This window comes from Lontra canadensis, unplaced genomic scaffold (genome assembly GCF_010015895.1).
Source record: "Lontra canadensis isolate GAN:19392208 unplaced genomic scaffold, GSC_riverotter_1.0 scaffold4, whole genome shotgun sequence".
Taxonomy (NCBI): Eukaryota; Metazoa; Chordata; class Mammalia; order Carnivora; family Mustelidae; genus Lontra; species Lontra canadensis.
Window position 1 is genome coordinate 19,526,733 of NW_022630998.1, and position 23,744 is coordinate 19,550,476.

At 34.0% G+C, this 23,744-nt stretch overlaps 1 protein-coding gene across 5 annotated transcripts in view; it reads left to right on the forward strand.

Annotated features, from left to right (window-relative positions):
- Positions 1-23,744, forward strand: part of TTC37 (tetratricopeptide repeat domain 37) — an 88,612-nt gene that overhangs the window by 42,944 nt on the left and 21,924 nt on the right. For all 5 annotated transcript variants that reach the window (XM_032846285.1, XM_032846254.1, XM_032846276.1 and 2 more), the window contains 11 exons: positions 2,479-2,572; positions 5,181-5,258; positions 8,335-8,459; positions 9,318-9,441; positions 10,288-10,509; positions 11,548-11,620; positions 13,312-13,365; positions 13,555-13,666; positions 17,017-17,145; positions 20,517-20,638; positions 22,422-22,580. In XM_032846285.1, coding sequence (XP_032702176.1) covers positions 2,479-2,572; positions 5,181-5,258; positions 8,335-8,459; positions 9,318-9,441; positions 10,288-10,509; positions 11,548-11,620; positions 13,312-13,365; positions 13,555-13,666; positions 17,017-17,145; positions 20,517-20,638; positions 22,422-22,580 — 1,292 coding nt within the window. The remainder of the gene's footprint in view (positions 1-2,478; positions 2,573-5,180; positions 5,259-8,334; positions 8,460-9,317; positions 9,442-10,287; positions 10,510-11,547; positions 11,621-13,311; positions 13,366-13,554; positions 13,667-17,016; positions 17,146-20,516; positions 20,639-22,421; positions 22,581-23,744) is intronic.

The window sequence follows — 23,744 nt, forward strand, 5'->3', positions numbered from 1 at the left end:
GACGTGTGAACATTAAATGTTATAATCTGCTTTAAATTCCAAAACTAGTGGTTTTGTTTTGTTTTGTTTTCCAAAACTAGTGTGTTTAACCTCCTACTTTAGCACCTGATTTTTCTTCAAGATACTGGAAAAACACATTTAGGTTTAGGAAAAGGACAGAATGGTGAAGTTTCATTAACCTTCTGTTGTAATAATTTTCTTTCTTCCTTAATAAACCTACTAGTTTTTTTACCAGTTTAATCTTGCCATTTGCAGCAACATGAATGGAGCTTCAGTGTATAATACTAAATAAAATAAGTCAAATAGAGACAGAGTCAAGTCAAAAGAGAAAGACTAAAATACCATGTGATTACACTCAAGTGTGGTATTTTAGAAACAGAACAAACGAACAAAGTTAAAAAGCAAGAGAGTGGGCACCTGGGTGGCTCAGTTGGTTAAGCAACTGCTTCAGCTCAGGTCATGATCCTGGAGTCCTGGGATCGAGTCCCGAATTGGGCTCCCAGATCCATGGGGAGTCTGCTTCTCCCTCTGACCTTCTCCCCTCTTATGCTCTCTCTCATTCTCTCTCTCAAATAAAAAAAAAATCTTAAAAAAAAAAAAATAAGGGAGATGACAAACCAAGAACTATAGAGAACAAACTGGTGGTTACTAGAGGGGAGGTGTAGAGAGGGGATGAGTGAGATAAGGAGATTAAGGAGTGCACTTGTGATGGTGGCTGGAGGGTGGAAAAGTACCAGTATGTTTTAATCTCTTAGTAGCTATGATGAAACCTTGGGCACATTGTACAATTGAATTTAAGTTTTCTCATCCATAATCCAAGAATGAAAGTTTCTTTTACTTAGAGTTTAAATGGGATGATTTATACAAAATGTTTTGCAGAGTACTTGGCATAGCCTAGATGCTCAAGAAATGTTAGTTTCACTAGTCTTTTATTTATTCCTTGACAAATAAAGAAGTGAGAAGTTTAAGCAGGTACAGGGACACTGCATATTATGAAGAATCAGATAAACTGAAAAGCAGAGGAGAAAATTTCTCATCATAGGAATGGAGAGGATTCTAATACTCTTCCTGCATTGAGCCTGGGATACTTGAGCAGAAGGCAGTTAGTTGACAAACAAATCCCAGCACTTCAGAGCACTACTTGTTAGACAATATGCCAAAATGAATGACTAAAGAATATCTAGAGCCTTTGTGAGCATGTATAGATCAGAAATTTTACTCTGAAGTTTCCGTTAGAATGGGTAACGTGTAAAGGATTTATACAGAGATGTAAATCTTAGCTTTCTACAAAATTCAGATACCTAGAACAATGAACACAGAATTCCTGACAGTTATGAAGATCCCAGTTTTTTTATCCTATAGTGATACCATATCACTATATGTGATATTAATATGTCATATTTAAATTCAACTCTATGTGACTTTGCCATAAATGAATGAATGAACAAATGAATAAGAAAGAGAGAAAGGAAGGAAGGAAGAAAGGAGGAGAAAAGGGTGAGGGGAGCAGGGAGAATGCAGGCAGTCTCTGTCTTGCTGACGGTTTTCCTCAGAGTGTGCTTGGAAGGCATGAATCTCTTCTTAGTTTGACTCAGTATTGGTGTTCCTCTCTTTTGTGACTTCGGGAGTTTTCAAGAATAACTTTGACTATGTGATTTTTCACTTTGTGCTTTAACTTTAGAGTCTCCCCACATAAATTGTGATTGCACTGCACTTTGTTAAACAATTTGGGGCACCTGGGTGGCTCAGAGGGTTAAGCCTCTGCCTTCAGCTCAGGTCATGATCTCAGGGTCCTGGGATCTAGCCCCACATTGGGTTCTCTGCTCAGCGGGGAGACTGCTTCCCCCTCTCTCTTTGCCTGCCTCTCTGCCTGCTTGTGATCTCTCTCTCTGTCAAATAAATAAATAAAATCTTAAAACAAAAATAAAAACCAAACAAACAATTTAAGGGATTTGAAGGCTTATTTCCCAATACTACTTTTAAGTAAATCAGATGTGTTTCTCTGTATGCTAGCACATACATGATGTTTTCTGACATTAAAATTTCAAAATACTGCATTGAAAGTGTCCAAGTCATCCTGGGTTTCTAGTGTACAGTACTGAGTTCATTTTTTTTAACACCTAGAAATTGGAACAGAACCATCAAGAAAATTGCAGGAAAGCTTCGTTAGCCAAGGAACTGAATTTCCTTATAAATCTTATGACTAGTGTTAACATGAACTACAATTTCAAATTATTGCACTTTGGGGATAAAAATGTTTAGACTTTCAGGTGCAACTAGAAGTAAATAAGTATAAAATACTCAATCATTTAGAAGTTATAAAATGATTACTAGTATTTTATAGTGAAGATAAATATCAGATTATTCTTAAGAATGCTAGTGATTTTAGGAGGTAATCTAGCATGTAAGATATTGAAAATTAACATTTTACGACAACCACCATGCACATGTAAATAAAAGATTTTTTTGGATTTTCAGAGAGAATTCAGAATTATGCTCCAGCTTTCACAATGTTGGGTTACTTAAATGAACATCTACAACTGAAAAAGGAAGCCACAGAGGCATACCAGAGGTAAACTCTACATTTAATTAAAAGCGGTCCTTATTTATTAGTTGGCTTTTTTTTAATTTAGTCTCAGTTCATGAAGAAGGTACTAAACAAAAGCTCTGATTCCTTTCCTGATCTCATATTATCTATTATTATATCTTTGAATGTAAGATGGAAAGATGCAATTTTAAATTTTCAGCTATATTTGGGTTTCTGTGGCTCAATCCAAGAGAGAGACAGAGAGGGGGAAAAAAAAAACAAAAAACAAACTAAAAAACCTCTCAGATTTTGTTTTAGAAAAATCTTTCACTTTAGACTTTGTTTAGCTTTATTAAAAAACACGTAGGTTCATTCAGAGAAGAAATGAGAAAATTAGGATATATTTGTTTGAATTTAAGTTCTGTATTTTATTCATTCAATAGCTTTTGAACTGCTTTGTGCCAAGCATTGTCCTTGGCACTGGCAATTTAGCAGTGAAATAAAACAGACACAGACTCCATTCTCATGGAGCGCCCGTTCTGATGGTGGGGAGACATGTGATGAGCTTATCAACATCAGTGATGGTAATAATTGCTAAGAAAGAAAATCAAAATGGGGTAAAGGCCCAGGGAACATGAAGGCAGGTAGTGAGTTTGAGAGAGGTTTAAGAGTTAGAGGTTTCCTAAGGAGGCAGGTGACGATTGGCGTGAATGAAGTGAGGCTCGAAGCCATTTGGTTAAGAGGCGAGAGCATCCAGGCGTAAGGAACAGCAAGAGCAAGTGGTCTGACACAGGAGTGGACGTGGCACGTCGAAGAAATGAGGACAGTGTGCTCAGTAAAATGACCAACCAGGAGCATAGGAAATGAAGTCAACTTGAAGGTTTATTCTCTGCAAATGAATAGATTGGTAAATAAGAAAATTCCTCTTAATACTGTGAGCACTAAGTGAAAAGTTTAAAGTCCTGATTGCACATATCATTGCCCTAAATCTGAAAAATACATAGAAGAAGGCTTGTCAGATAAAAAATAATTGAGGTGCCCGAAATGCTTTGCCACGTCCTTTTATGGATCTCTTGGTAGTTCAAAGGAGCCATCACTAGATGGTACTGGAGGCTGCCTGATCAAGGGGATATTTTTTCCAGGTGTATGTGGAGATTTATAAAAAAACCACAAGTCTGTTTCTTTCAATGTTACAATAAGCCTATGTGTAAATAAACTGTAGAAATATGGTAGAACGCAACAGTGAGCAGGATTTTTAAACAAAGAAACCAGAAAGCTTTACAGCACTTGCTATTTTTTTCTACGTACTATAATCACAAACACCGTGAATCTAACACTAGTTATACCTTTAACTTAAAATAGCAGCTCCACAGGCAAGTGGATAGGCACCCCTCCTCCTTGACTGATACTGCTGTTGTTTTTCGCTTTAAACAACTATTTGAAGCTCAAAACCACAAAGTAGGTATAAATCTAACCATTACAGTTTTTAATATACTATATAATACTGTCTTTTAGACTGCTTTGGCAAATATTTGCTTTTCATTTAACATCATGCATATTAAAAAATTTCCTTGGGTATTTATTCCTAGATAATCCGTTTTAAACAGAAAAGAAAAGTGGGGTACCTAGATGGCTCAGTTGATTAAGTAACTACCTTTGGCTCGGGTTGTGATCCCAGGGTCCTGGGATCCAGCCCCACATCAGGCTCCTTGCTCAGCAGGAAGCCTGCTTCTCCCTCTCCCTCTCCCTGCTACTCCGCCTGCTTGTGCTCTCTCTCTGTCAAATAAATAAATAAAAATTATTTTTAAAAAAAGCAGAAAAGTAAAAACAAAAATCTTACTAAATATCCAACTCCTGTTAGTTATTAAGAAATTTTTCTGATTGTCCTAAAGGGACTGAACACAAGAAGATAAAAATAAGGTCTTTAGGGGCGCCTGGGTGGCTCAGTGGGTTATAGCCTCTGCCGTCAGCTCGGGACATGATCCCAATGTCCTGGGACTGAGCCTCACATAGGGCTCTCTGCTTAGCAGGGAGCCTGCTTCCTCCTCTCTCTCTCTCTGCCTGCCTCTCTGCCTACTTGTGATCTCTGTCTGTCAAATAAATAAAATCTTTTAAAAAAATAATAAGGCCTTTAGGGACTCCTTATGATTGTTTTCTTTCTTAACTAAGTACGGCTTAAATATTTTTCTGTATGTAACAGGTAAGGGCACATGAAAGCACTCAAATTTCCTGGCTTCCTAATTCAAACTACTGGCATAAATACTTTTAAGATTGTTTGCTGTATTCTTGAAATAATGTCAAAACTTAAAATCGTGACACCATTGTTTCCCATATTTAGATCAAGTTTTTTGGAATATTTAAAACTTAAGTATGATAATGATTTCACTTAGTAAGAGATCACCTTATTAAAGTAATTTTCCTGACAGTCTAAAATCTAAATATTAAGTGCTTTTGTTGTAGCAATTTGTTGTGTACAAGTTGTTATGACAGCATTAAAAAGTTAGAATGAAATGAAGAAAACAAAAATCTATAGGATTGTCCATTGTCTTCAGGGTTTTTTCCCAAAGAAAAAGTTACAAAATCTCTGTTAGGGAGGAAGAGGAAAAGAATGCTATTATACATATATAACTTAAAAAACCTTGTCCTTTTTAAGGGCAATGTTATTGTTACAGACTGCGGAAGACCAAGATACTTACAATGTTACAGTAAGAAATTATGGAAGATTGTTATGGTAAGTACATTTTTTCCCATTAATTCTGTGACTTTATTAGATTTTTCTGTCGAAAGCTATGGGACTAGTGAGGCGGTGACGAATTTCCAGAGTAGTGGGACATTTATAGATGAGTGGGCTGAAAATCTCCCAACGATACATAATTCCCTCAATACTGGGCTTTGTTAATAGTTTCCTGTTCCTACATCGATATCTAAGGCCACTGTGCTTTAGTGAGAAGCAGATTTAGAACTGATGGTTGTGGACTGTACAAGAGAACATTTCAAAGAGAGGCACGTGCTGTCTGTTATAATAGAACCCTAGTTAATTGGAAGAGGAATTGGATTTATTCTGATTCGTTTGCTGCTTATACTTACCTGGGGAATGGCCATTGAGGGTCTAGAAACTGTTTAGAAATAGTATAAAAAAATTTTTGTGTATGAGCATTTTGGGATGGAGAGAGAGCCATTTAGCTTTCTTCAGGTTTTCCAAGACTTTTTACTTCAAAAAGAGTTAAAAAGAAAGAAAGAAAGAAAGAAAGAAGATTAAAACCCAGTTATTTTAGAAGTTAGAATTAAAAACTCAAGTATGATCAATGATTTCACTTAGTAAGAGATCACCTTATTAAAGTAATTTTCCTGACAGTCTAAAATCTAAATATTAAGTGCTTTTGTTGTAGCAATTTGTTGTGAACAAGTTGTTATGACAGCATTAAAAAATTAGAATGAAATGAAGAAAACAAAAATCTATAGGATTTTCCATTATCTTCAGGGTCCAGAGAATAGAAGTATTATGTGGGGAAGGTTTTTGGTTCAACTTAGGGAAGTGTTCCTCAAGCTGAGAACTGACCCCAAATGGAATGGTCCAGATGGAAATACATTGTTAACATTGTAGTTTGATATTTTGGGATTAGTGCCTACATTTTTTTAAAGAGGTACAGAGTAGAGATCTGTGGTAGCCAGTTATTTTCTTTTATAACCATGTAACTAAATCATATTCATAGACAGGAAAATATGACTGTTCCGACTGCTATTCCCTCCTGTATTTTTAAACTGTTGTGGTTAGGAGTTGATAATTTTGTCATTTCTAAGGTTTTGTTGTAGTGGAAGATAGGTTGTAAGAAATTATATGGAACAAGTATCATGTTTGTTTTTAGTTTGGGTTTCATGTAATGTAAATATTTTATTTTTATTTATTTATTTATTTTTTAGGAAGGGGGTAAGGCAGAGGCAGAGGGAGAAAAAGAGAGTCTTAAGCAGGCTCCATGCTCGGCACAGAGCCTGACATAGGGCTCGATCTCACAACCCTGAGATCATGACCTGAGCCAAAATCAAGATTTGGACGCTTCACCAACTGAGCCACCCAGATGCCCCACCATATAATGTAAATATTTTAGAAAAAAATCTGTATCTTCTACTGAGAGTAGATCATGTCTTTTAAAATTTGTTTTTATTATGAAATATATTAAGCATGCAAAATGCAGTAAGTAGTTTACAGCATAATTTAATGATAGTCATGCTCAAATATAACAGATCTTAAAATTGCCCATTGTCTTCAGGGTTTTTTCCCAAAGGAAAAGTTACAAATAAAATTGAAGCCCCTTGTGCTTTTCCTAGTTCTAGTCTATTCTCTACAAAAGTAATCACATGTTTGAAGATAGTGTTTATTTTAAAAAAAGCTTCTAATACATGTATGTATCCTTGTACAATCTGAGGTAGCCCTCTTTCCTTCACCAAAATATTTATCAAAATTTGAGGGTTTTTGACTTTAAAAACCTTAAATTTTTTTTATTTTTAAAATATTTCACCTTTATGAGACTAATTTTAGAATCAAAGGCTGCCTGTATTTTTAGATCCCACACCCCCCCAAGATTAAAAGGATTTTCTAAAAAGAGTTCTAATAACACAATAAAATAGAAACAGCTTCTGATTATAGTGATGGATATGAAAAATAAGAATCTCAAGGGCACAGTGCATCCTGTGCAGGTGATGGCAAATAAATAAGCAAAGCAATTATTTTTTTTGTTATTAAAAAGGATTATAGTTTAGGGGCGCCTGGGTGGTTCTTTTGGGAGAGCATCTGACTCTTGATTCAGCTCAGGTCACTATCTCCGAGTCTTGAGGTTGAACGCTGTGGAGGGCTCCCCACTGAGTGTGGAGCTTGGTCAAGATTCTCTTTCATGGTCTCTCTCTTTCTCCCTGCTCTCCACCACACCCCCCCAACCCATGCTGCTTATGTGCCATGCACTCTCTCCAAAAAATAAAATGAAATAAACTTTGAAAAGAAGTATTGTACTTTAGTATCATATGTAATAATTTTTACTTTTCTTCCTATTAAATACAGAAAAGATAATCTATAGTTTTGTCTGTGAAATTCAGTTTATCTTTATACTCTCAAAAAAAAAAGGACGTGCAGGTAAACAGTTTATACAGAGGCTAGGTTTGATTTTAATTAAGTATTTTATGCTTGTTAAGCTTCTCAGAGATGCTAAAACCATACTTACAGGGTAGTATTCAACCAATATATTAAGCTTAAAGGGTTCTGTATAAAAGTCAACTTGGGGGCACCTGGGTGGCTCAGTGGGTTAGGCCTCTGCCTTCCGCTCAGGTCATGATCTCAGGGTCCTGGGATTGAGCCCTGCATCCGTCTCTTTGCTCAGCGAGGAGCCTGCTTCCCCCTCTCTCTCTGCCTGCCTCTCTGCCTACTTGTGATGTCTCTCTCTCTCTCTCTCTCTCTCTCTCTCTCTGTAAAATAAATAAATAAAATCTTTTTAAAAAAAGTCAACTTGAAATTATTTTTATGCCTTGGGATTTTAGTTCAAGTTTGTTAATAAGAAAGACACTTTGTAATTTAGCAGAACTAATCATTTTCACATGTAATTTAAAAGAAACAAAGCGTGGAATTAAATTTCCCCAGTACATCTAATTTGAAATAAATGATATGCCTTCTATTTTAACATGTCTTTTCTTCAGCTTTAGCACTGATAGACGAAGTATGTGAAGGTAGAAGAAGCTTGGTATAATAATCTCTCTGTATTCTTATGATACAAGCCAAAATTGTTTTTATTATTAAAAGTAAGTTGTGTTTTGCTTCTTAGTTCCATTGGTGAATATGATAAAGCTATCCAGGCTTTTAAGTCAACACCTCTTGAAGAGTTAGAAGACATCATAGGTTTTGCATTGGCTTTATTTATGAAAGGTCTATATAAAGAAAGCAGCAAAGGTGAGTGTGTTGCTTGAAGCTAAAGGACACATCTTACTTTTCCAGGGCTGAGTGGAATTTAATCGCAACAAGATTACATGCAGAAAGATGGAACATTAAAATAGGAGTAGGGGTTGCAATGTTTATTAAAATCCAACTAGGAGTCAGGAATGATATTAGGTACTTTTTATCTGTTCCCTCCTTTAGTACATTATTATGTGAATAGTCCTTAGAGCATGTTATGAGCTGAGTGTTATCTTAAATTATTTACACAAGGAAACTGAGGCCCAAGATCACTTAAAGTAGAGTTAGCATTTGAAAGGAGGTCTTTGCTTAAATGGAAATTTCTGATAAGTAAAGACCTTGACCATTATTGGTAATAGTGTGTTTTGTTTTCTCCAAAAATGCTCATTGAGTACATTTTCATATATATATATATATATATATATATACACATACATACATTTTCATATATATGTGTGTGTGTGTGTGTGTGTGTGTGCGCGCTAGTACTTAACAGTACTCACTGTTAAGTATCTAGCTTGGTGGAGTTACTGGTATGCATGTGGAAGTTTTTGTGGTATCTCAATGGCTGCAGGCCTTCACATCCCTTGAAGACTCCCCTACAGATTCTGAAGATAGAAGTTAGGAGATGCCTCATAATAATCCTAACGATATCCCCAGTATCACCTTGGACCAATTAAACCAAGTTAGATTATCTAAAAAATTTTTCCATCCACTTTAAAATAAGGAAATAATAAGATATATTTTTAGTTAGATCTTTAAAAAAAAATAGAATTAAGAAGGCAGAAATTTCACTGTTTGTCAATCAGGATTGTGTTTATTTTGTTTTGTTTTGTTTCCAACTCTGTATAATAGCCTATGAGAGGGCCTTGTCTGTTGTTGAATCAGAGCGGGACAAAGCCCATATCTTGACAGCTCTGGCAATAACGGAGTATAAACAAGGAAAAATGGACATAGCCAAGACATTGCTATTTAAATGGTATGTATAGTTGACATCAGCACTTAACATGACCAGATTAAACATTGGATTAAAAATTGGAACAATGTAAGAGGAGGTTTTTAATGTTGTAGGAACTTTTTGGTGAATAAAAGGAATTGGACTGACCTGATCGTGAACTGACGGTCATAGGTGGAACTAGAGATCATGGCTTAATTCTTAGCTCTGGGTCCATCCAGTTCTTCAAAACCATCCTGTACTCTGTGTGTATTATTTATTTGTTTAAAAGAGTAATTGATCATCTGATCTAGTAGAATCTTAAAATTTTAATGAAGGGAGTTCTACTCAATAGAACTCCCTTCATTATTATTATTATTCAAAAATAATATTATTATTCAAAAATAAGAGCTTATTTTTTGAGCTCTTTGGTCCCCAAAGAGTTTTTTTCGTCTTTATTTTTCAAGTTAACCTGATAAATTTCATTTTAAATTAAAGCTTTAAAAATATATACCAGTATAACTTGTAACTATTTCTATGTTTTTGGAATAAATTAGTAAAATAATAACCTATGATATCTGTGGTTATTTATATGGTTATCTGGTTAGTTATTTTTCTAAAACCCAGGCCCCCAAAACACTATTTATATTTGTTTCTAAAGCTTAGATATAATGAACAGAAAAGAAAGGCCCTTGGAATTTTTAATTCCTTTAGACATTTAGGAAAATTGCCGTCCCCAGAAGCCAAGGAATCTGTTTTGTATTTATCTTATAGCTGGGCTTAGTTTGGTAAATCCTTAAGTAAATTGCTTTTTTTAACTAAATGTTAAATATGTTTGAATAGTTACAGACTACTGTACTATGGCTAATAGACAACTAAAAATATTTACAGCTCCATCTTAAAGGAACCAACCACAGAAAGCCTTCAAGCCCTGTGTGCTCTTGGATTGACAATGCAGGATGCTACACTTTCAAAAGCGGCACTTAATGAATTGCTGAAGCACATCAAACAGAAAGACAGTGATTATCCAAAGTGCCTTCTCATTTCAGCGATTTATGCACTGCAAGGCCGCAGTGTGGCAGTGCAGAGACAAGCATCTAAAGCTGTTCACAGGTAAATTCTGTACTTGTGAACTTGGGGTAATTACACTTGATGGGCTAATCTTTGACATTTGGACCTTACTAAGAATATAAAATGAGTGAAGCATATGTTTTTGTAAACCAGAATGTAGTTTTCTGAAATTGCACTTAGGACCAGGTAGCTGACTATACACATTATTTCATCTATAAAGATTTTTTTAAAAAAATCAGTTGATAAGAAGATAAGAGAACAGAAATTTTGCACTTACGCATTAGGTTTGAATAAGTTTGCTCTTATTCAGTAAGTTAAGGCCTGAAAGTTATTTTAATACAAAAGTCCTTCCTTATTCTCAAGTTAGTGATATGGTCCGTTTGTTATTTGATGCTATCTACCTTGATGGTTTTAGGAATTTTTTGGCCACTCAAACATTCACTAATGTCTTCCAAATTTAGAAAATAGAAAGCACTTATTACTAGCAGTAGTGGTTATTTGTTTTATTTTCAGCAGTTAAGTGTTCTTTTTTTTAAAGAGTTATTTATTTTGGAGAGAGAGAGAGTGTGTGCATGAATGGTGTGGGAGGGGCCGCAGGAGAGAAATTCAAGCAGACTGTGCTGAGTGAGGAGCCCCAGGCCGGGCTTGATCACCAACCCTGAGGTCACGAACTGAACCAAAACCAAAAGTGAGACACTTGACCAACTGAACCACTCAGGCACCCCAGCAGTAAAGTGTTCTAAATGAAATTTATTTTCCTTTCACAGTTTTCATCTCTGTGTTTTCCTTGAACACAATGTACTAAATTTCCTTAGCTTTTCTTAATTAGATTAGGCTTTGTAATTATCATGTTGCTGATTTTTCCTTCTTATTTTCATAAGAACTCTTGGTGTATCTAGAAGATACGTTTTCTGAAAATTAAAAGCACTTTCATTCACACATAGACAATTAATACGAACTTGTTTTAGATGTCTACAAGATTTTGAACTTAGGTACTAAATAGAATGTTGGTTGCTTTTACTTTTCATGGTTTAAAGTAACTCCCCTATCTAAGCCTTTTGCTTTTGATGATCTCTATAGTAATCCAGCTGATCCAGCTCTTTGGTCTCTGTTGTCCCGAGTAATTGCTCAGTATACTAACCGAAGTGCAAAGGTAAGTAATGTTCTAAATTCTGGCAAAAAGATAAAGTAACTTGTGATGTAGTAAGTAATACAATTTTTAGAATATTAGCATTATCCTTCTGGGAAACAACTAATGCAACAAGGGAGTTCTGTTCTTTCACCAGATTTGCTATTAGTCATTTGATAAGTAGTACATCGAGTTTCTTTCCTGTACTATTGAACTGTTCTGGGCATTATGAAAGATACAAAGAAGTAGGTGGGCTTTTTTTTCAATACATACAAATTATGTTAATGGCTGTGTGATTAGGTTATGTTTATAATGTTGCCATTTAGGAAGAAATAACTGTTGGGTTTTTTGAATCCCAAAAGATAGTTTTATTTAAAAGCTCTTCAAAGATAAGAAAATAAGAACTAGGACATTGTTAATGTCTAACATCTAAAAAGGTGAATTGCAACATGAAGTCATTGATGTTCTATAAGAGAGATTATGTATTTTAGTTCATAGTAGCCAGATATTTTCGGGGGTCTATAAAGTATTTTGTTAATTTCTGTGGTTACTATGTCCTTTCATAGTTGCTTAATTAGTGGGTAAACATAATGGTAGTAGCTGATATGTTTTGAACACTTATTATATCTAATAATTCCACTGTCTGAAGTCTGTGTGGGTCTGATTTTATTTGTTATTCCTACCCGTTTTTGCACATAGTAGTTCAGAAAACCTAAAAGAACATCATTATTAGACACTAGACTGAAGTACTTACTATGTGCCAACCATTATATATATTTTGTCATTTAATTCCAACAACCGCATGAAGTAGCTGCAATTAATGTCCATTTTATAGAGAACACTTGAGACAGAGAATAAACAACTTGTGCAAAAACCAGTTAGTATTTGTGGTGTTGGATCATCCCAGATCTAATTCTTGAATCCTCCTTCTATTCCGCTGTGTTTTCTGTTTTCTTTTTAATCCGTCTTCTATTTGTTTTATATTGACATATTTTTAAAGGTTATTCTTAGCATTCTTTATATGCTAACTATGATGTGCAAGACATTTCTGATACAATTCCGATGTGAAATTAGGAGAACAGTGTACTTCTGAATTAAAATGAAATCATTCTCATAATTCACTTTATTTCGCTTTCACTTTCTTTCAGGTAAAATGTCTAACTGAGTATAAAAATTAAGGATTTCAGATTTACTACACGAAAATTATGATGTATATGTTTTTGTCATTTTCAGTTTTGAGCTGACTGTTACTGAAGCCATCATTTGCTTCAGGGTGCTCTATTCATTTTAATAGGCACTACAGAAGACTTTAAAATACCATATTTCCGTGGAGTAAAACCATGTTAATCCTAAAATAAGTTCTGGGATTCTGATTCTCTTTCTCTTTCTTTCTTTCTTTCACTTTATTTTATATTGTTAGGAAATATGTCCTTGTGTTTGATATAAAACTGTGTAACTTTTGCACCATTAATGAGTATTTTAAAAGAGTAGAGTTGAAATGATCATAGTAGAAAAGATTTTTTTTTAAAATACTAAATTTAAAAAAATACTAAACTTGTCTCTTAAAGCAGTAATCATTTGATATTTCAGGAGTTTGGAAGTTATGAATGTGATTAAACAGCTTTTCAAATAATTAAATGGGAAGATTTTTATCAGTATTAATTTTTATTTGTGAAAGTTTTTACATTTATCTAAATAATTTTTTTCTATTATAGGGAGGTGCTATAGCAGGAAATGTGGCTCATATTTTGGACTCAAATCATGGAAAGGTTAGTTTTCTCCAGTACAAAGGAAATGTCCTACTTGTTAAATAATATTATTTATGAAACCGTAAAATAATTTTTCTTCCTAGGTTTAGGAAGTCACATCATACTTGATATAGTCCTATTTTTAGTCAGTTTGAAAGTCACAGAGCTACAAAGATAATTGGTTAATACTCTTCTTTTTCCTTTTTGCAGAAGGCATTACTGTACACTGCAGTAAATGAATTAGCTATGGGAAGCAGTTCAGCAGAAACTGAAAAAAATATTGCACTAAAGACCATTCAGAAAGCAGCTTTTCTTTCTCCAGGTGAATATAATATAATCCATTTCATTAATTCAGATTCTTCTGGTTTTGCATTTGTGACCTGTAGGTACAAAGTTTGCATTTCATGAAATAAGGGAATTTTAAGAAAATATTCTAAGCTTTTGCATATTATTTGATTATCTTGCATTTGACTGCTAATAATTAAGAAATAACCAATTCTTGAAGCAGGCTAAAAGGAATATCTGCATAAAGATACTTTATTACTCTTTATTGAAACTCTGAATTGTGTATTTTCAAGAAGTAATTTTCTTTTTGTTTTCCATCATCTGGTTTAATGAGGTTTACCTTATAGCTACTAAATTATTTAATGAACGTATTTAGTTATTTAGTTATTGTTATGGGTAGTTAGCTCCTTAAAGAGTGGAGATATGTCTTCTGGGGTAATTGTTGGAATGTCAAGGTGATGACCTCACCTGAGCTAGCTCTTCTTTGTGTCTTTGATCACAGTGATCACTGAACAAGTACCTATGACCACATCAATATACTTCCATTATCATTCCTAGAGGACTGGAATACCTATGAGTGTGTATTTTTATATAATAGTATTTTTAATATGAGATATTGAATTAAATAATTTTTTTCCTGCAGAGCACTTCAAGTCAGAAAACTTTTGCTTTTGGCTAGGAACTGTTGGGAAACAAATCGTACAAAATAAGTCCAATGTTATCTTCACAATAAATTGGAAAGGCCCTAAAGGCAAAATATTTAATAAATCAGAGATTATTTTGTAAAACAAGTAAACAGACCAAGATCTTGTGGTTTATTCTTTGTTTCATTTATGCAATAGAACAAAAAAAGACCCTAAACATTTGGATTTGTCTTTGTTACACATTGGATAAGTTTTTGATTTTTAGAGGTTATTTCAATAAAGTATTAGATAGAATTACTCTCAAGGATTTTTACCATGGATCTAGAATGATAAAAGATCTGTTAGCTTTTGATTGTGTGAGTGGCATAAACTTTAGAAAGGTGAGATTGCCCAGATCAGGTCTTCTGTAATCTTCTTCTTTTCCCATATTATCTGGAGAAACACATACTCAAGGAATTAGAGTCATCATATAAGATGCTTAAAACAGGGATTGACTAATGAAGATGAGTTCCTATTTGAGACTTGTTTTTGGCATCCAGTGAAAGTAAATTTAATTGTAGTTATGTGTAGTAGCTATATACCTAATCCTCATAGATCTTTGTCCTTGTAGAATTTGTAGAACTATATCAAAGTATAGTTTTGATAGATGGTATTCAAAGGAATCTTTTCAGAAATTTAAACAATCCCAAGAATTTAGAATTAAATTAGAAAAATCCATTTTCTGCTAGGTTAGTGCTTCTGTGATGTTAGAAGGTATTTTTAGCAAATTATATTTAAAAAATTTTAGGCTCATAGTATATACATATATTTATATTATCACTTGGTTTCATAAGGAATTTGATTTGCTGATTACTTACAGAAAAGCTAATGAAAGCAATGATTCTTCTGAATTGTGACAGGAGAAATTACAGCCAGCTAATATCCATTTCCTTCCTCCTGAAATTAAAACTATACCTTAAGATCCCTAAAGGGAGTTCTTCACTTAATCTTAGAAATAAGTTAATATTCAGAAATTGAGTCCACTTCATTTGGAATTTTGGGTTTTAGACCTGATGACACCTGAGCCATCATCTAGTTCACTTGCCTTGTTTTATAGAAAAATGAGTCCCAAAGAGAAGGCTGGCACACATTTAATTAGTTGCATTGTTAAAACTAAAATCTCAGATCTAAGACTTAGTCACTTGCGTTTCATTATACAATAATCAGATCTCATGAATTCTAAGGAGTGGTCCTCATTTCCTTACTCTGGAGTTTGATTCTGTCTTTCATTATTTAAAATAAGGTAGTCATTGTTTTGGGTAGAAATTATTTTATAATATGGAGATACGCATTTAATTTTTTATAAAGATTTTTTATCTAAGATTTCTAATGACTCCTGTACTATTAACACAATACTGATCTTCTGTAAGTAAAATAGATAGACATTTCAGACATTTAATAGAGGTATATACTAGATGGAACAGTTAAATAGGAAAAATGTAAAACTTAAGCTAAAATTTTTGTTTAAATGACTATATTGTTAACTTGCACCCCTGTGGGATTTTAAAATTAGTTGTCTGTTTGTTGTTGTTGTTGTTTATTTGTTTTTGAAGATTTCAAAGTAATCTCTGCACCTATTGTGGGGCTCAAACTCTCAATCTTGAGATCAAGAGTTGCATGCTCCACCGACTGAACCATCCAGGGACCCCAAAATTATTATTATTATTTTTTTTTTTTAGCATAACAGAACTAAGATATTGACCGTGCAGATATTAACCTACAAAATATGACTTATAAGAGACCAAAAAATAAAAACTCATCTAAGTTCTAAATTCTTTTTCACCTTCTTTTTGCAAGTACCTTTTTTAAAAAAGAGGCACCTGTATGCATAATCTATATTAGTACTACCTCAGTCTGCTACTTGCCCCCCTCCCCTGAAGCTGCTGTCAAGGTGTGAAGGAAAGGAAAGATCAAATCCGTGAACAGCTGTATAATCCTAGAATTGCTTCACTTGGAATGATAAAATGACTTTATGCTTGGCTGTTAGAACATAGGTAAATGGAGTTGTTGTGAGCTTTTCCCTTGGCTCGAACTTTTCTTAAAAACTGAGAAATAGTATTATCTTGCTTTTTCTATGATTGAACCTTTAATACAGGGTTTGAATGATGACCATATGTGTCTCTTTGAGACTTGCCGTTGGTGTCCAATGAAAGTAAATATAATTGACTTTTCCACAGTAGCACAGTACTCTAGGCATCTGAGCTAACCAGCCATGGGAGAACTTAATAGAATATTTCTTATTCTTGCTGTATTTTGAAAAAAAAGGCAGATCTTGAAGGATAGTAATATATTGTCTGAAAAGAAGTATAAATTAGTTTCCTTTAAGAAAATGGATTTTTGGGGGGGTGCCTGGGTGGCTCAGAGGGTTGAAGCCTCTGCCTTTGTCTCAGGTCATGATTCCAGCGTCCTGGGATCAAGTCCCACATTGGGCTTTCTGCTCAGCAGGGAGCCTGCTTTCTCCTCTCTCTCTCTCTCTCTCTCTCTCTGCCTGCCCCTCTGCCTACTTGTGATTTCTCTCTGTCAAATAAATAAATAAAATCTTTTTAAAAAAATATAGAAAATGGATTTTTTTTTCTACAGATACAATTCATTTTTAATTTTAATTTAATTTTTTGGTATCTATAAACTCTTAGTCTCACTTTGGATAATTTTTTAGCAATATGTTGATATTAACAAGACCTCTAACCATATTCTTTATGTTTAGGTGATCCTGCTGTCTGGGCTGGGCTGATGGCAGCCTGTCATGCTGATGATAAACTGGCTCTAGTGAACAATACTCAGCCAAAGAGAATGGATCTGTACTTGGCACTGTTATCTGCTGTTTCCGCTTCAAGTAAGTTTACAAACACGTTTTATACATAATGAATTCAGGCTACAGTACTCAGAAGGATATTGCAAAAAGTAGTGGGCATAATTAGCCCCACGCTAAAGGCTGAATGATCTCATCTGACAAAGCTTAAAAACAAGTCTTGAAAAGATGAAATCATGTTCTAGAGGCTGAGCTGCATATAGAACAAAGCTCCAGAACATTACAGGAATACAAAAATGTTCAGAATTCTACAATGTCTCGTATTCAGTTAAAACTTAATACCCATGCAAAGAGATAGAAAAGTACCACCCATAATGAAATCAATCAATCAATAGAAACAGATCCACAATGAGAGACTGTGGACTCTGAGAGACAAACTGAGGGTTTGGGAGGTGGAGGGTGAGGAGTGGGGTGAGCCTTGTGGTGGGTATTGTGGAGAGCACATACTGCATGGAGCACTAGGTGTGGTGCACAATTAATTTTGGAACACTGAAAATAATTAAAAAAAAAAAACAAAAAACAGATCCACGCATGACACATTAGAAATCTCTTTAAAATGTAATTGACTGTATAAAGCACATATTACAACAATAATTCAAAGAACAGTAGGGGAAACGGAAATACTCTGTTGTAAGATTTTTATACTGTACGTGAAATGGTATAATATTACTTAAAGTAGACTGTGGCAGATTAAAGATGAATACTTTAAAATGTAAAGTAGATACTAAATAAATAAAGTTATAGCTAATAAACCACCAAGGTAGATAAAAGGGAAATCGTAAAAAATAATTCCAAGAAGAGGAAAAGGGAAAAAAGACTTTAGATAAGACAAATAGAAAACAAGTAACACATTAGAGTTAAGCCCAGGCATATCTATAGTCAAGTTAAATGGCCTAAACACCCCAGTTAAAAGGCAGAAACTCTCAGATTGAATAAAAAAGCAAGAGCCAACTATATACTGCCTAAAAGAAACATAGACAAAATATACATTTATATTTAAATGTAAAGACAAAAATAGCCTAAAAAGTAAAAGGTTGGAAAAAGATACACCATGCCAACGCTAATCAAAAGAGGGTTGGAATGGCAGTGCTAAGTTCAGACAAAGGGGATTTCAGAGCGAATGATATTGCCAATGATAAGAAAGGTCATTTCATAATGGAATCAATTCATCGAGAGGACATAACAGTGCTAAGCATTTATGTGCTAAGTAACAGAGTTTCAAAACACACAAAATCAGCATTGCATTTCACACTAAGATAGGTAGAAAAAAAGAAACTTGTGGAAAAATGTATGAACTAAAAATTTACAGAATTGAAAGGAGGGACAGACAGATCCACAGTTACATAGTTAGAGAGTCAGTGCTCTTCTTTTGGTAATTGACAGAACAGTTGAACAAAAAAATCAGTAAAGGTATAATAAAGACTTGAACAACGCTGTCAACTAAATTGACCTAATTGACATTTATGGAATACTTCTAATAACGGCATTGTCAACTGCACACAGAACATCTAACCTACATGTCTTATGGGCCATAATAAGTTCTAAATAAATTTAAAAGGCTTCAAATCATATGTAGAAAACATTATCTTAATATAATAGAATTCATTTAAAAAGCAGTAGCAGAAAAATACCTGGGAAATTCCCAAATATTTAGAAAGTAAGTAATCCAGTTCAAAGAATAAGCCAGAAAGGAAGTTAGAAGATACTTTGAACTGAGTGAGAAGGAAAAAGACATTTCAAAGTTCTGCAGTGCTATTAAAGCACTGCTCCCAGGAAATTTATAGATTAGATGTCTACATTAGAAAATAAGAAAGCCTTCAAGTCAGTGATCTCAGCTTCTCCTTAAGAATTAGAAAAAGGAGGAAGAATTTATACTCAAAGTAAGCAAAAGAAAAGAAATAATAAATGGAAGTAGAAACATAATCAACAAAAGTGAGAACTAGTTCTTTCAATCTCTCTGATACGAGGAATTAGAGGCAGTGCAGGGGTAGGGAAGGAAAAAATGAAAACAAGATGGGATCAGGAGGGAAACTCTTAATCTCACAAAACTGAGGATTGCTGCGGGGAGGGGGGTAGTGAGAGGGTGGTTGGGTTATAGACATTGGGGGAGGGTATGTGATATGGTGAGTGCTGTGAAATGTGTAAGCCTGATGATTCACAGACCTGTACCCCTGGGGCTAATAATACATTAAATGTTAATAAAAATAATTTTTTTAAAAAACTAGTTCTTTTAGAAGATCAGTAGAATTGATAAGCCTCTAGCCAGACATCAGGAATGAAAGTGGGTACATCACTATAGCGATATTTAAAGGCTAATCAGAGGACCTTGTGAACAAGTTTACACCGTTAAATTTGGCAATTTGGATGAAATGGACAAATTCCTTAAAAGATACAAATCTCACTTAAGAAGAAGTAAATAAACTGAACAGCTTTGTATCTGTTAAAGACACTGAATTTATAGATAAAAATCTTTCCACAAAGAAAATTCCAGGACCAGAAGGCTTCATTGATTAATTCTTCCAAATATTTGAGGAAGAAATAATACCACTTCTATACAAACCCTTTCCCAAAATAGAAAAGTTGGTAGTTCTTCTGTGAGGCCAGCATTTACTCTGTCACCAAAACCAGGCAAAGACTTTAACAGGAATACTGTGGAAGGAACTACACATGCAGAAATTTGTAACAAACCATAGCAATTCAAATCCAACAACACATAAAAAAGATAACAATACCTCATGATCAGGTGGGGTTTATCCTAGGAATGTAAAGCCGCTTTACCTGTAGAAATGTAATTTACTATGTTTATAGTTGTGAAGGTGCTAGACAAAGTATCTATACTTTATGATTCCATTTATGTGAAATTTTAGAAAATGCAAATCCATTGTGTCTGAAAATAATTAGTGGTTGCCTGGGACAGACGTAAAAGGAAAGGTATGCTGGGGACAGAAGCGATTACAAAGAGATAGGGTGAAACTCTCCATGTTGATGAATATGTTCATTATCTTGATTATAGTGATGGTTCATAGTTGCATAGTTTGAATATGTGCAAATGTTTAATTTATCGTATGTCAATTATATCGCAGTAAATATTTAATTTTTTCAGTTAATTATTTTTAGTTTTACTGTAAAGTGATTTTTTATGTAAATCACAAGTCTATAAAGTTTTAACTTCCTCAACCACAAATGCTCCTACCATGAAACTTTTCAGAACCTGGCACCTACTAGGGTAGTCTATGGTATTCCTGTAAGTTTTAATTAAGTTTTAAAAAATTGTAAGTTTTAAAATATTGTCTATGATGATAAGTCTAATTGTAATATTTCTTAGCAACAAATTTCTCCGCTGAGAACACATTATAAATCGCAGAAGAAAGTAACATTAACATTTTTGTTAACAGTTAAAGACAAAGAATTCCTTAAGGATTATAACCAATCTCTGGAAAAGTGGTGTCTCTCCCAGGCTGTCACTGGTCTAATAGACACGGGAAGAATATCTGAAGCTGAAGCCCTCTGCACGAAGGTATGACTGTGAAATTGAGCATTGAGATGTATGGATTCTTATCCTACTCTGAAGATAACATTAAACATGGAATGCACGTTATTTAAAGGGCATATGGTGGTGGCGGTGGTGGTGTTGGTGATGATGATGATGACGATGACAACGACAACCTGTAAGCCAGTCAGTCCATTTAGCAGTTTGTATTTGAACTTCCCAGGAATATATGACATAAATACTATTATCCCCTTTTTATAAATGAGTAGACCAAGGCTTAGAGACGGCAAGTAATTTGCACAAGAGTTCACAGTTAGAAAATGATTGAGTTGCCATTTGAACTCACTTTTGTGTGACTCTAGGACTCAAGGACTTAACAGAGATCTTTGTTGAGGAGGATACCATTATGGAGGCCATATTTTCCTTTGATTTCTGGTTACTGCCTTCAGATTGGTCTATTTTCTATCATCTCTGTATTTTTCTAAAGCTCTGAACCACATAAAGACAATGAAAAGTAAGTGAGCAACTGGTGCTACCTAGTAGTAACCTTTTACATACCTGGATTGTAGGCTCTGTGTGTAAATCCTTAGCACCTTGCCTAACACATAGTAGGGGCTCAATAAATATGTATTCAATGAATAAATCAGTTTCATAAACCTATTCAGAAATAATTGAGTGGATAATGCAAGTTTTAAACATCACTTTTTCTGAAAATGCCTTTTTTCATAAATATTTACCAAGTCGAGTTGTATTTTCTTTCTAGAAGTTTTTTTGGTGGGGGGGCAGGGGTGTGGGAGGAGATGAATTTTATGGAGAAGGAAGAATGGATCTTTGAAGATCCCTTTGGTGTTTGAATTCTCTGAAAAGCAGAGTGGTAAATTTTCTCTTTTATTTATGAAATTCCATCTAAATTCAGGACAGATTAGTATTATGCAGTTAGTGTTTAATAAGCAACTGACTGTTGCTATACTCTCTCTGACAGAATAAGGGATACGTTTATGAATCTTATCATTTTTTTGTTCCAGTTTCTTAGAAGAAAGCAACCACATATATTTAAGACTATGACTTAATTTAAAAAAGTAAAGTATGTTATTGAGGGACAAGCAATAACGAAAGAAATGTTTAGAACAATAGTGGAAGGCTTGTTTAGAGAACTTCCGTAAACTTCTTTGAAGTATATGTATATCTGTCCATATACATATATCCATCTGTATACATATATTTAGCAAGGAGATACACATATATAATTCTATATATATGTGTTTGTGGATAAATAATGGCTTAGGGAGGTGGGTAAATGGGTCGTTTCTCTTAACAGTGTTTGGAAAGTGTATGCCTAGAGAAGGACATCTAATGAATATCTTTGTGAAGAGATTGAAAAAGGAAAAAAAAACCACAGTAACCAAAACAAACAAAAAAACAAAAAACTATAGCTTTTCTGGTAGAGTTCCTTCCAATAAGGAATAGTGTTAGCCTTCACTGTTAATTTCATGTTTTCTTAATTCACCCATTTACATTCAGAACTCAAGGTTTTCAGGATATCACCTGAGAATAAAACAAGTCAAAGAGACAAACTGAATCTAAAATGACCTTAAAACTACAATAATAGCATTATCAATTTTAATTTAAATGTGGAGTTTGATATTTTCAAAATGTTCATTGTTTTATTTTACTTTTGCAGTTCTTTATTTTTTATTAAGGGAAGGTTAAATTCAGATTTTTTTTTTTTCCAACATGGAGAATAGCTTAATTGCCACTTAACATTCAAGAATCTATTTGATCTATTTCTATTTTGGTGTTTAATTTTTAGAATTTAAAAAGTAACCCTGATCAGCCAGCTGTTATCTTACTTTTGAGACAAGTTCAGTGTAAACTACTCCTCGAGTCACAAAACCCTCTCCCAGATGCCGTCCTTGAAGAGCTGCAAAAAACAGTCATGTCCAACTCAACTTCTGTTCCAGCATGGCAGGTAAATTCCCTCCTTCCTTACATGAGGCCTGAGTTAGAATACTTCATGATTCTAGATGAAGGCAGGCATTAAGCCCCATTTTAGTTGTCTTGCCTTTAAACTTACCATATATCTTTCATTTTCAAGATTTAAAGTACATTGTATTGTGATTAGGGAGACTAAGGAAGTTTAATACTAATTTAGGATCTGCTGCTACAGTACTTCAAAGCTTTTTAAGTTGTTGATTATAATTTCCTCCATTTAAAATAATATTGAGAATACTGTCTTTTACATGGTGTTGATGTAAGAAAGCTAAAGAGTGTCTCAAACATTTTGTCATAATGGTGTTAACTCTCCGTTTAGAGAGGATTTATATGGTTTTTCTCAACTCATATATAGGATTTTTATGGTTATTTAGTGTTTTTTTGAAATAGTTATTGATGCCTCAGTCAACAGAGCTTCCTTTTAGCTGCCTCTGGTTATCTACAATGACAAACACATGATGATCACCATGTACTTTATTCTTATTGATGTTAAAACACAAAAACATGTAATTACTGTATCCAGCTTACTGTAGTTTCCTCTGTGCTCCAGAGAAAGTATCAAAGGGTTTTTTTTTATGTTGATTTAATAGTAACTTATTTTACTATAATTTGTTCTTTATTTTGATCTTTCATCATAAACAACTTTTTGATGTTCCTGCTTTAAAAGATTATCTAGTAGCATAATGAGTTGGATTACACAAGCTAAACCTGGTATTTTACTCCAATCACTGGAGAAAGATGGTGCTTTTTCCCCTCCCTTTCTTAAAGTTTGCCATAGGAGAGTTAAGATAATTTAATTCTAAGGTCAGATGGATACTGATGATTTCCTGTTCTTCATCAAGAGGAAAAATACCTTGTCAAACTAAAAGGGAAAAATTAAAAGATAAACTCTATAGGAAGTCAAGTCTTAAGAGATAACGTGTGTTTTCTTTCATATTATAATGTAATTCACAAAGTATAGAGTATAAGAATCCTAAAAGTACCATTCATTACATTTTTTTTTACTTACATATATGCCTTAACTGCCACCTATGCCAAGATACAGAACATTTCCAATAACCTAGTTGCCTCTCTAGGTTATTTCCAATAACCTAGGTTTTTCCTAGTTTCCTATTTCCAATAACCTAGTGCCTTTCTCTTT